Source organism: Lichenostomus cassidix, chromosome 1Aa (genome assembly GCF_008360975.1).
Source record: "Lichenostomus cassidix isolate B80296 chromosome 1Aa, HeHo_3.0, whole genome shotgun sequence".
In the NCBI taxonomy this organism is placed as follows: Eukaryota; Metazoa; Chordata; class Aves; order Passeriformes; family Meliphagidae; genus Lichenostomus; species Lichenostomus cassidix.
In genome coordinates this window covers 34,813,622-34,826,291 of record NC_139480.1, presented here as the reverse complement: position 1 = coordinate 34,826,291, position 12,670 = coordinate 34,813,622, and the positions used below count along the sequence as shown (strand labels likewise).

General features: G+C 37.5%; 1 protein-coding gene across 5 annotated transcripts in view; it reads left to right on the top strand.

The window, feature by feature from the left end:
* ZFC3H1 (zinc finger C3H1-type containing) overlaps positions 1-9,280 on the top strand; it is a 40,971-nt gene extending 31,691 nt beyond the window's left edge. For all 5 annotated transcript variants that reach the window (XM_085044982.1, XM_085044977.1, XM_085044969.1 and 2 more), the window contains exons 28-35: positions 488-598; positions 2,828-2,932; positions 3,028-3,193; positions 3,877-3,977; positions 5,092-5,193; positions 5,789-5,828; positions 8,240-8,302; positions 8,428-9,280. In XM_085044982.1, coding sequence (XP_084901108.1) covers positions 488-598; positions 2,828-2,932; positions 3,028-3,193; positions 3,877-3,977; positions 5,092-5,193; positions 5,789-5,828; positions 8,240-8,302; positions 8,428-8,565 — 826 coding nt within the window. In that variant the 3' untranslated portion in view covers positions 8,566-9,280. The remainder of the gene's footprint in view (positions 1-487; positions 599-2,827; positions 2,933-3,027; positions 3,194-3,876; positions 3,978-5,091; positions 5,194-5,788; positions 5,829-8,239; positions 8,303-8,427) is intronic.
* Positions 9,281-12,670: the final 3,390 nt, after the last annotated feature.

Genomic DNA, 12,670 nt, shown 5'->3' with positions numbered 1-12,670 from the left:
GGCCTGATTATTTTCCACTTGAATTTTAGCACCTAATTGAAAGACAGAAGTTTTGAAATTTTGAAATTCTCTATGGTCAAAATAGGTACCTCTGAAGGTCTTCAAAGCAAAAACCTTCCATGCTAAAGCTCATTCAGATGAGCTTTTGAAATATTTTTATCTCTAAGTTACGTGTTAGATTTTATTCTTGCTTACATTTATTTACATGCTTGATGTATTTTATGAAGGGAGGGGGAAATCTGTCATGTAAGACAATGTTTAACTTTGTGCATAATGAGAGAGTAAATACCTTCTATATTAATTCTATATTCCTGTGTAGTGCTTTCTGTACAGATTTTATCTGAATAGAGTTAAACTAAAATCTATGAAAAACGCATGTTTTTTAGTTTTGTCACGAAACTGGACTTTGTAACTATATGTTACATCTGAATGGCATCCTTCCAGATAGAAGGATATTCTTGTTTACTACTCCTTTTTTCTCTTGTAGATATCTCTTGAATTTTCCCATGCCAATTGAATTTACATCTCCTCTCTATAAAGAACATCTTACAGATGATGTTGTTAACCAGCAAATCCCTTATCTATGGCAGATCTACTGGTGAGATTTTCAAAGGAATTTCTGGGAAACAGCTTTTGGGTTTGAGTAAATCGCATTTTCAAAAGCAGAGTATTTGTTACTTGTCTAAGGGTGTGTTTTGGGTTCTCTCAATAAATGATTGGCCAGTCCTTAGAGAACCTACTGGCCCTGCTACACAATGGAGATAATTTTATGAAACTGCATTGTGTGTCAACTTAAATTTTCCACTTGAGAAATCTTCCAGAAATTCTGACCTATGGGAATGGTAATAATGGTTCATCTCAAAATTTTTTTAAAATTTATTTTGTTTTTGTTTCAGGTTGGTACTACTAGTAGTGTTCTGCTTTCTCTTGGCTTTCAATTGTCTCCCTTGTATCTTACAATGATTTTATTTCACAAAAGTTTCCATTTTGTTTAGTCCTCCTCTCCCTGGCTCCTTGATTCATTCTTTCAGCAGTTCATGGAGAAGCTTCACACCAAAGTAATGCAGGAGGGTGACCTGTTTGTCTGCAGGAGGTTTAAAGGAGCATAACTTTGTCATGTATGCACAAGCTTTTTTTCTTCTTCCATCGTTCCTTTTGATAGCAGCAATATACAGGATTGCCAGACACTATAGTATTAGCCATCTGTAACTCATACTCGTCACCTAATGTGGTTACTGAGGTTCTGGCTTAGGCTGTTTAAGAAGTTTACCACCTCATGGTCTGGGTTTGTCAGTCTTCACAAGTAGCTATTTGGCTTTTCAGATAAGTAAAAGGGCAAGGATAATATTGCTTCACATACTGAATGGGGATTCCTCAGAACTTCAACACTGTTGCTTATGGTTTTTAATTGGTGGACAACTTACAGGTAAAATGTATGGCTTTCAAGAAAATTTTAATCTAAACCTTTTATAAGGATCTTTATGGGTTTTTTTTGGTGTTGTCTATTAATATTAACTTACATATTTTTTTTTTTTTTTTTTTTACAAAATACCTTTAACAAGCTCAGTTTTGGGTTTGGCACTTAGACGGTAAAAGTATTGTTACTAACTCTTGAGGTCACTATTTAGGCATAAGGTGCCCTGACTTAAGCTCAGATTCTCCTGTATTTTAGCACCTGTTTCTGAGAGGGAAAATAAGTGCTCTTGAAATAAGTGCCTAAATTACTCTCAGAGCTAATAATTGAGTGTTTCTCTGAGTTTTGCTACTGTTTTGAGCAAGTGTCTAGGTACCTGGGCCTATGTGTCTGTATTTCCTTTCTTCAGATATGGAGGACAAAAGACATAAAAGTTCACTTTTACCAAATGAAGATAGATTGAAATCAGCAAAGCCTTAAAGCTCTTGTGTCAGTGTTTTACTTGGAAAGATCATATTGTGTCTGCACACAAATGTATACACACAGTATTTTAGAAAGAGTAGCAAACTGGTGATTTGGTTTGTAATTCCTGGGGAAAGCAGGAGTAGAATCAGGCACTGATTATATGACTCCAGTCAGGAGGGTTCTGTAGCAAGGTCAGCGCTATCTGACTTTATATTTCTGTATTCTTCTTTTGAATGAGGTGGTTAGACTTTTTTTCCCCCCTCATTATTTACTGAAAGTCTTACCTTTTTTTCACTGTTACTTTACACTTTGAAATACAGGTTTTTTTGCCATGTCATCATCTAAGAATGTGTCTACTCCTGGCTTTGATGAAGTCTTGTATGTTGGTTCAACTGTGTGTTTCTTTGAGAAACTGTTGAACAAAACTATGGTGGGGGATTTTGACCTTCCTTGTCAGTTTTTTTTTTTTATCTCTGCTATAGTCAGTATGTTTCTACCCCAGGCTGTGGTAATATTTGTTTCAGAATGCTTATTTTGTTGCCAGAGACTGATACTATTTCTCAAGTGGCTTTAATCTGACTTTGAAATTTCTTGTTCTGGAGCTTTCTAAATATAAACTCAAGACTTGTCTCCATTCTGTAGCAGTTAGAACATTCCTATTACAAGGAGTAGTATAGGCTACTTTGCAAGAGCAGAAGACAATTTGTAATACTTGTTTTTAAGGGTTGCATTTTAAACTTCACTGTTGCTTTATTATTCCTTGTTACCTGCTTTTGAGACTTACCCATTCTAGTAAATTGACTGATAAATTAGTCCATGATACTGTTAAACTGCAGTCACAGTTTTTTCTTGGATCTGAGAATGGAAAATTAATTGTGTCATACTCTTAATGTGTAATTACATGTATTGGTTATGATATACAGCAGTTTTTATCTTTTATGTAAACAGTTTGTGCCAGTCTCTTCACGCAAGTGTTGGTGAAGCACTGGATGCTTATGAAGCAGCTCTGGGGGCAGTGATGCAGCAGGAAACTGTTCAGAACATTTGGTTGGAGTAAGTTCTAAAGGAGAGAAAGTTAATTAATCTCAACTATTAAGTGAAGGCCACCAGAACCATCCTTTTTATTTTCTTTTTTTTTTTTCTTCCAGTTACCTTGTTTTTCTCAATAGCAAAGTTGTTGAATCCACCAACAAAGTTCAAGAATTCAAGCTTTTTACTGATCTAGTGAACAGATGTCTGGTGACAGTCCCCACACGATACCCAATTCCGTTTAGTACTGCTGATTATTGGACCAATTATGAGTTTCATAATAAGGTAAAAATGTGTCTGTGGGCAGTTTAATTAAACAAAGAGGCTGATGACCTGTTAGCAGGTACTTGTAATTTATTTGTTCAAGTACAGCACCAGTACATAAACACTGAGAGAGCTAGAAAAGGAAAGAAGTGTCTGAGTGTAGTAGTGTTTTGAGCAGAAGAGTATCTAGGAGTGATCTTTCAAATCAAGGTCATGTTATGCAAAGAGGAACTTTATGGCATGTTAATGTCAAATGATTTTTTTTAATAGGGAAAAGAGATACTGTGTGAGGGAGGGAAGATACAGTTAAGCAAGAAGGGTCTGCAGAGTTGCACCACTGGCAGATGGAAACAGTTTTGATCATAGAAATTATAGTGGTTGAGAAACAGACGGAATAAAGTATGAGGAAAAAGTTGAACACTTGTACAGACGGAATAAAGCTTATAGAAGTCCTGGATCCTGTTTTACTAACAAGCAGTGCATTTATGTTAATGCACTTAATGCAGGCTAGAAGGACTAAAATATGTGGTGCTAGCAACTTGACACTAACTTCATACTATACAAGTTGATTTTTGTATCCTTGAGGGATAAGGTTTGGAGGTGGCAGCTCATTTTAGTCATAGTGTTCATAGTTTGTCATACCATTATTCTTAGCAAAATAAGAGCTATAAAGTGGATTAATGTTTATAATTCAAATTCTGCAGGTAATTCTTTTTTATTTGAGCTGCATTCCAAAATCTCAGCATTCCAAAACCTTGGAACGGTTTTGTTCTACCATGCCTACTAATCCTGGACTTGCACTGAGGTATGTAAAATTACTTTTAATCAAGGCAACAGTTAACATAACTATTGTTTTTTGTGCGAGATGTGCATGATTTGCTTCCTACTACAGAAGTAAAACTATTCCTCTACCATTGCATGTTGCTTGAGGCATACTGTGCCTTCTGACGTCATCTCAATCTCAGATTTGACAACATTCTGTTCTATCTACAGGCGGGTTATAATTATGCAGGAATTAACTCTGCATTGTACATGATGGCTACAAATGGTCAAAATTTCAAGTGGGTGGAGAAATACCATTTATTAAAATCTTGTTACTTGATGATTTATTACAAGTATAGTTCCAGCATAGAACAAAAAATATGGATACTATAAGAGTGCTACCTTAAGGCTTGACATTTATTTAGCAATGATAAATCATAATTTTAGAATAATCTGATGGTAAACAACCAGTTAATGTAAGCATTGCACTTACTCTTGAACAATATTTCAAAATGTGCTCTTTCAGGATTAGAGTCCATGTTTTATTATGTTCAGGTGCAGTGAATGCATGAATATTTGACTAATATTGAAAAGTCCCAAAACACACTGTTCATCATCAACAGTGACCCCAAAGAACTCAAAGCAAGGCTTGAAATGAGTGTGTGTGGTTGTGGGCATGGGGAGAGTGTGACACACCTGCCTTTGGTATGTGAAGTTGAATGGCTTCGTTTTAAACCAAGTTGCGATTCTGTCTAGATGGAACTTGCAGCTCCCTTAGAAAATGTTGATACTGCATGAAATGGGTGAGCAGAACTGACTGAACAGTATCTCTAGCCACATGACTATAAAACTAATTTGTCTCCTTTCATATGTGCAGTTATCTTGTGCATGCTAAAAGTGGATGTGTAATCCACTTGTAATATGCGAAGATGATGTTTTCTCTCTGATTTCACACTTCTTAAATTGTATCTTGTTTTGTTTTGTTCTGAGAGCATGATCAGTCAATATTGTATATGGTGGCTTGGGCTTTTTCCTACTTGCGACTCTTGACTCAGATTAGGTGTAATATATTTTGTGTAATGTGTTTGTATCTTTGGATAGCTTTTCTGTTCCAAGTGATTAGAGCAGTGTTCCTTTCTCATGAATGCCTTTTACAGACTGCTTCTGCGATACTGGGAGGAGAGCAATGTTCAGATTCTGAAACTTCAAGCCAAGATGTTTACATATAATATCCCAACATGCCTGGCCATCTGGAAAATGTAATGCAACAGTCATACATCTGTTTTCATAGATATTGCTTTTGTTTGTAATGTTTACTTCACAAAGGTAAATCTGAAATGTCCTTCCAGTTGGGCTTGTACCGGAAACTTCTCTTTTGTTAACTTATTATTTAGAGAGTAACTGTTTGTTACAGCAGACAGAGATATTGTCACTTCTTTAAAATGAGAAATGAAATTTCCCTCTTGGGGAAACTTAAGTGAATGGATATTATGCAGATAAATATGAATGATGTATTTATAAGTTGCCTTTCTAAATTCAACTATTGACTTCTGTCTCCCCCTCTCTACCCCTCCCCTTTATATATCACAATAGCAGTATTCTCCATTATCCAGTGATGCTGAACTGATCTTTTTCTTCAGTGTTTGTTCATAATGGGGAACCACTGAAATGTCTTGCTCATGTAAGGTTGTTTTTAAAAAATGGCTACTTTTATCTTTTCACAATAGATTAACCTCATTGGAAGTTAGTTTCTTCTCAAGGAATTAGTAATTCCATTCCACAGTCAGTATTCTGCCACTAATGGCGTTTAAAATAATTCAAGAATAAATGTTTTTATATATTTCTTTTCCTCAGAGCCATTGCTGCCGAATGCTTTCTAATGGGACAAAGAGAAGTAAGTCAACACAGCGTACTAAATTCTGTAAACTTATCATACCTTGGCTTTATCCAAAGCAATGGTCATCTCATAAATCCAAGATTTCTAGTTAGTTGAAAAACTCTTGTTTATGAACACCAAAACATTTGCCTCGAGTGTGAGAAATGTCTTTGACAATCAAGGTAGAAGGGATTGTATAGAGTACTTGTGTATACTTTTTCTGTGTATCTTTCCTTCTTGGGAAGGCTGTATCCTTCTCCCTTTTTTTTTTTTTAAATTTTCTTTTTTTTTTTACCCGGAGGAGATTGTTGTATTATAAGTTCTAGCAGAGGGAAGCAAGACTTGTGCTGGAAGATGGTAATAACTGTCTTTATAAGAGGGCTGGGGAGTAGCTTTTTGCAAGGTCATGTAGTACTAGGACAAGAAGGAATAACTTCAAACTGACAGAGGGGACATTTAGATCGGATATTACGAAAAATAACTTTACTGTGAGAGTGGTGAGACACGAACAGATTGCCCAAAGAAGTTGTAGATTACTTCCAGGGATGAGGTTTCTAGGCCAGACTGGGTGGGGTTTTGAGCAACCTGGTCTTGTATAGTGGAAGATGTCCCTGCCCATGACAAGGGGGTTTGTTAACTAGATGATCTGGAAGGTCCCTTCCAACCCAAACCATTCTTTGGTGCTGTGAAGTAGTTGGAAGGGTGGGTCTGCCAAACCAATGTATGTAAGGAGTTTGCATAGTACCTGAGCACACAAAAGCCACCAGCACCTTTTTTCTAAAAAGAATAGGTTTACTTATTAGTACATAGGGTAGGGAAATATCACTCTGTATACAAACACAAAGCAGTTTTTGGGCACAGCAACTTAATCACTTTCCAAAAAGAATGATCTTGCTGGTATTGTTGCTGTCACCTCCAAAATACTCTTCTGCCTGTGGAAAGATGCTGTGTATTTGGGGGTGGGGGTTGTCATGAGGTCCTGGATTTGTGACTCATCACTTGCTTGTGATATTTGTGCTACTTCTCTGCTATATCTGGTTTTGTGTCGTTGTAGTGACTTGTTCTTAGCATCCTTCTTTTTTGTCAGTGGTCTTTCTTCTGAATCAATATTAAGTCTTTAACTGATTCATAAAGGGTAGCATGGCTATTGTTAGAGTCATATATGAAATGTTTTCCTTCCTTTATGATCTCCTACAATGTTTAAAAAAAGAATGTCCCCTAAGCACAATTATTTGGCTTGTTAGATCAAATAGCTCAAAGTCAAGAGATATCAAAGGCTTGGTTGCCTATTCAACCTTAATTCTGTCTCTGTGTTGATGGTTTGGTGTAATCTGTAATTAGTCACAGATCTCTGCTTCAGTCATTGTATTAGATGGACTACATCTTAAGACACTGCCTATAGTAAGGCTGGTGACTGAAAAGAACCCTGATTTGTTTGGTTAGAAAAATATATGTCAAATGCATAAAAAAGAGGGCCCTTAAAGAAAATGAGCCAATTAAAATGAAGGCATATGTGAAACATTGTAGCTGGATTACACCCAGAAGAAATCTTGTGGTTTTCTTCTGCAACCACCTCACTAATTATATGGTATGTGGTAAAATCACTTAAGTAGGCACACACAGTGCAGTTGGGTTTTTGTGGGGGTCTTGGTTTGGGATGTAGTGAGCACTTAAAACTGTTTACACAAATCAGTGATTGTTCCAGATAAGTGCATTTTCTAGTAAACAAGTAGCATTTTGGTTTAAATTGAATTGTGATTCAGATTCTGGATTTCCTGTTCCTGGAGAACCCATCATTTATTTCCTTCAGAGGTCATGTAAAGGTTTGTTAAAATAATACGAAAACGGGTACAAGTACTTAAAATGCTGGCAAATACCTCCCCTAGTGACTCTGAAGTTGGAACTTTAGATACCAGTAGTTGAAGGACACTTGAGTAAGTACTAGTATTAAATATTTTGGTCCTCTATTTTGAACCATAAAATGGTAAACCTTTTTTTTTGAGAGTTGCAAAGATTCGTACTGATTGTTAAAGCATAGATAGATAGATGCTGAAGGAAAAAAGCCCATGAAACAGTTATTTTCATTGCAGGATTGTGCTGCTATGCAATAAACAAGACTTGAGACTACATATTGAGTGGTGAAAGAAATATTCAGTAAGCTGCTTCATTCCCTGAATGTGTTCCATCCTTTGCAATGAATGAGGCAAGAATCTTGTGAAGAACAATAGCATGTCCTCATGTAACTAATCATGTTCATACAAGGGTCAGAATTAAGGTCAGATATAAACTTGCCTTTGCTTTTAGTAGCAATTTATTGCTTGACTTCAAAACTATTTTAAAAATTATTGCAAGAGATTTTTGTGCTTCAAATAATTCATTTTGAGTGCATGAAATTGTGCTGACTTTTAATACTTGCCTTTATTTTACAGGTCCATCATTTATATCAGAGAGCCCTTCAGAAGTTACCTCTATGTGCAACACTGTGGAAAGATGTAATGTTTTCTCCTTATGATTCAGTTTGAGGTTTCATTTAAATTCTCTGCATATCCCATATCCATAGATGTGGTGATGCTCAGGCTCTGGCTAAATCTTATATCTGCTTCCCCATCTCTTTCAGCAACTCTTGTTTGAAGCATCAGGAGGAGGTAAAACTGATAACCTGAGAAAACTAGTTTCCAAGTGCCAAGAGGTTGGAGTCAGCCTAGATGAGCTTTTAAATTTAAACACTTACAGAACAGAAAACAAGAATCACTGAACGCTGGGTATGGTCAGCCATAAGTCCTATAAAATGCCAAAATCAGTTGAATGATTCTTCAGGCTGATCCGTGCCCTAAGATCTATGTAAGGCAGATGAGTATTGCTGAGCATATCAAGTCTCCAGTCTGCTTTCCTTGAACCTGGAAACAATTAACATGACCTTCCTCTGGAAACATGAACTCCCTGTCTGGCCTTGCTTCTGGGCCCTGCCAGATTCTCATAACGTCATCTACGTAAGTATAGTTAATCAAAATGACAGACTTTATTTTTTTATGTTTTCTTTTTATTTACTGTTTTCTTTGTTTTGCTGTTCCTGATTCACTTGACACTCTCGCTGATGCCTGAGAGATCTGTGTTTGGGATTAATTTACTGGGCTGTGTTTACAGTAAAAAGCAAATAGTCCATTTTGGGTTTTTCCTTTTTTAAACCTTTTTTGAGACTTTTTCATTACAGGATTTAAAACAAAAGCAGCCGCTCTTAAGGAAAGTGTAACTGCCGTGGCCACAAGTATGCTTCTTGCACTTGAAGGCTCTAAGAGGGTTGCTTACTGCCCTTTTCTGCATTGGACTCATGGCAGAGACTATTAAACTTGAAGATTAAAGAAACTTTTGCAAATGCCAGTGCATCAGAACCTAAGAGTGGTCAATTATGTGCAATTTTTTGTAAAGAAATTTTAATTTATAATAAAGTTTAACAGTTTAAAGAAAGATAATATTGATCTGTTTTGTTTTGGTACTACCTTGCGCTATTACAGGTGTTTTCACAGAAATATTTTCAATACAAGAGGACCTTTCAAAAAAAATCTGTTGTCTTTTGTTATTTGGGTCAAGAGATAAGCAAATGTGGTTGCTCCCTGTTGTGGATATAGAATAACTATATTCCCTTGGGTTTTTCGTGCCCTTGTCTCAGGTACACAGTTGTTTGTCTGGTAACAACTATTCCTATCAGTAATACAACTTCAGTAATGAAAAATGCATTTTATATTATCCTTTTTGCCCTTAATGAAATGAGGCCCACTTTCCAAAGCTGCTACATGTTGTGGAGAAAGATGAAACATGTGCCAGATTGTATCAAAAGGTGGTTGTGGTACTGATGCCTCAACAAGTTAGAAATAAAACAATACACTTCAAGACGATATAAGAATAGGAGGTAATCTAAAGGCTGGTCTTTATTGGAGGCCTCCAGGGGCAGATATGAAAAAATGCCCACCCTGCAAAGACTGAATACAGTTTTGTAAATTTAGCAAATTAGCATAACTGACAAGAATCCCCAGTTAGAGACATAAGTGATGGAGTAATTCCCTCTTCTTGGTTCCACTTCTTTTGTAGCCCCCCCTTTAGATAGGAATTAAACTTTGTTTATGAAAATGTTCTTGAAGAGCTGATTTCAAACTTGGCTCCCAGGAATAACCAAGGTACGATAGGGGCCTTGGACCCCAGAGGTTTGCAGTCTGGAATGTGTTTTATCTTTCTGCCTATCAGGGTAGGGAAAAGGTACTAGAGTACAATAATAGGCTACAGGGCTACAAATACATGTGTAAAGAAATCAGAGAGTATATAAAAGCAAAAAAGGCAAAAATCAATTTCACAATATACCCTAGGTCAAGACTGTGTTGATAATGAAAGACAGGGTCTTATTCATTAGCTCCCTTTTCTCCTGGGCTTTACTATAAATGTTCTGGGAGATGAGTTTCTGTCCCTGAGGCTCCAAAATGCTCACATGGAATCACTAAGATTGGAAAAGACCTGCAATATCATCAACTTCAGCCTTTGCTATAGTACCAGCATGCCCACTAAACCATATCACAAAGTGCCAAGTCTGCTCATTTTTTTTAACATTTCCAGGGATGGTGTCTCCACCACTTTCCTGGGGAGCGTGAATCACTCCTTAAGCTCGTCAGACCAGCTAAGCCCTTTTCTTCTCACAGGTAATTTCAGTTCACATCCCATTAAATGTCATTCAGAATTACAGGACAGTGAGCTGCATCTTACTGGGGGAATCCAGACTCTGTCCTTACACAGCCTGCTGTTTCACCTGGGACTGGGAAGCATCCTACCATTGATTTTAGGGAGCAGTCAGGAAGAAAGTGAGAGGAGAAAAGGTTTGTTTTCCAGAACAGAGCAAGAGTGTCAGCTTATCCTTATCTGTAAGGTGGCTTAATGTTTTCAAGGAGCCCAAGATCAAAATTTGGCGTAAAAGAGGATATAAATGTTAACTGCTACCTTTCTTTTTTATTGCATGCAGCTATTTGTTGTTGTCCTACCAGAGCAGCAGATAAAGAAGCAGAGTATGGCCTGTAACTGAAACTTAACCTTGTAAAGCTGTTAGCAATGAGTTATCAATGTGTCTGTTTGCTCTCTGTTAATGGGAGCATAAAATGCCACTATAAAGTTTGCAGTGCTGCACCTGGGATACTGGCGGCAGTGATCATATCGTGGTTCAGTAAAATGTTGACAAAGATTAAATGGGAAGAAGCTTTTCTGTGCAATCTGGAGGGCCTGATCTGGCAGAAAATAGCACCAAAAATACGATGATGTTATTGTACAAGTGACTTGTTTCAAAGAATCTGAGACAGGAAAACCTTTCTTCAGAAAGGGGAATGATTTTAAAGTAACTTCTCACTGCTGCCGCAGCATATGATTGCCACAGGTGATCTGTGAGGAACATTTGCTCTTTGAGATGATAATCCTCATTGATTTCTATATCTCTTACTTTCATGACAACTGTCAATCTGACTCATATGTAACCCTTGGAGTAGGTTTTCTGGTCAGTTGGAGAAAACTGTGGCTGAGGGAAGGCGTTTGGGGAATTTTTTCAAGTATGGGTTTTGAGGACAGTGATGTTTTCTCTTGTATTGGCCAGAGTTAATACTGCATGAGTAGGAAGACAAACCAACTGCTTCTACTAGCTTCCATGAGGACGTTTCAGTTGTGATTTTATGTCATGTGGTAATAGCCTGTATTTTTTCAGCACCTACTCTCTGTAATCATATCAGCTCTCACCTTCCCCTCCTGAGGCTTTCTTCTGCCTCTGTGTTGTGGTTTAACCCAAGTCAACAACCAAGTACCACACAGCCACTTGTTAGTACTCCTTTTCCCATTGGTTTTGGGAGAAAAACTGGAAAGAAAGTAAAACCCTCCTTGCCTGGAGGAGGAGAAGACGACAAATGGAGGTATCACTCCCATGGATTGGGTGTCTGAGGAGAAACAGTAAAAGATATCATTATTAATAGTTTCCAACAGATGGCTCACAAAGTACAAAGATGACAGCAGTGCTGAGTACAAATAACGGACTAGTTTCATAACCAGCAATTCTGTCATATCGTTAGCCAGCATAAAAGTACAAGATGATGCAACTCTGATAACAAGCACAACAGCTCTGAGAGCAAGCAAATCAACATTGTGATCAGTGACTATTAATAATGAATGTTTATAACAGGTTTGTTCTAACACATTCGAATAATATTTGTCGTTATCTCAACCCTTCATTGCCCCATCTTGGGCACAAAAAAAAACCAGACTGTTGTGGTTTAACACCAGCTAGCCACTCAATATCACACAACTGCTCACTCACAACCCCTCCCTCCATGGTGCCAAGGGGAGGAGAATCAGAAAGAAGGTAAAACCCATGAGTTGGTGTAAGAACAGTTTAATAATGGGAATCAAATATAATATACTAACAGTAATAATGATACAATGAAAAGGGAGAAAACAGAGAAATAACCCACTCCCCCCAAAAAACCCCCACCCAAACTCCAAAGTGGTGGGTGTACAGGGCAGTTGCTCCTCACCAGCTGATTGATGCCCAGCTGGTCCCTAAGCAGGAATTCCCCCCATCCTGACCAATTACAGTTTTATTGTTCAGCATGACACCATACAGTCTGGAATATCCATTTGGCCAGTTTGGGTCAGCTGTCCTGGCTGACCAGGAGAAGCTGAGAAGTCCTTGACTTTGTATTAGCATTACTTGGCAACAATCAAAACACCAGTGTGTTATCAACATTATTCTCACCCCACATCCAAAACACAACACCATGCCAGCTACTAGGAAGAAAATTAACTCCACTTCAGCCAAAATCAGAACTTTGAAACATTCTGTAAGC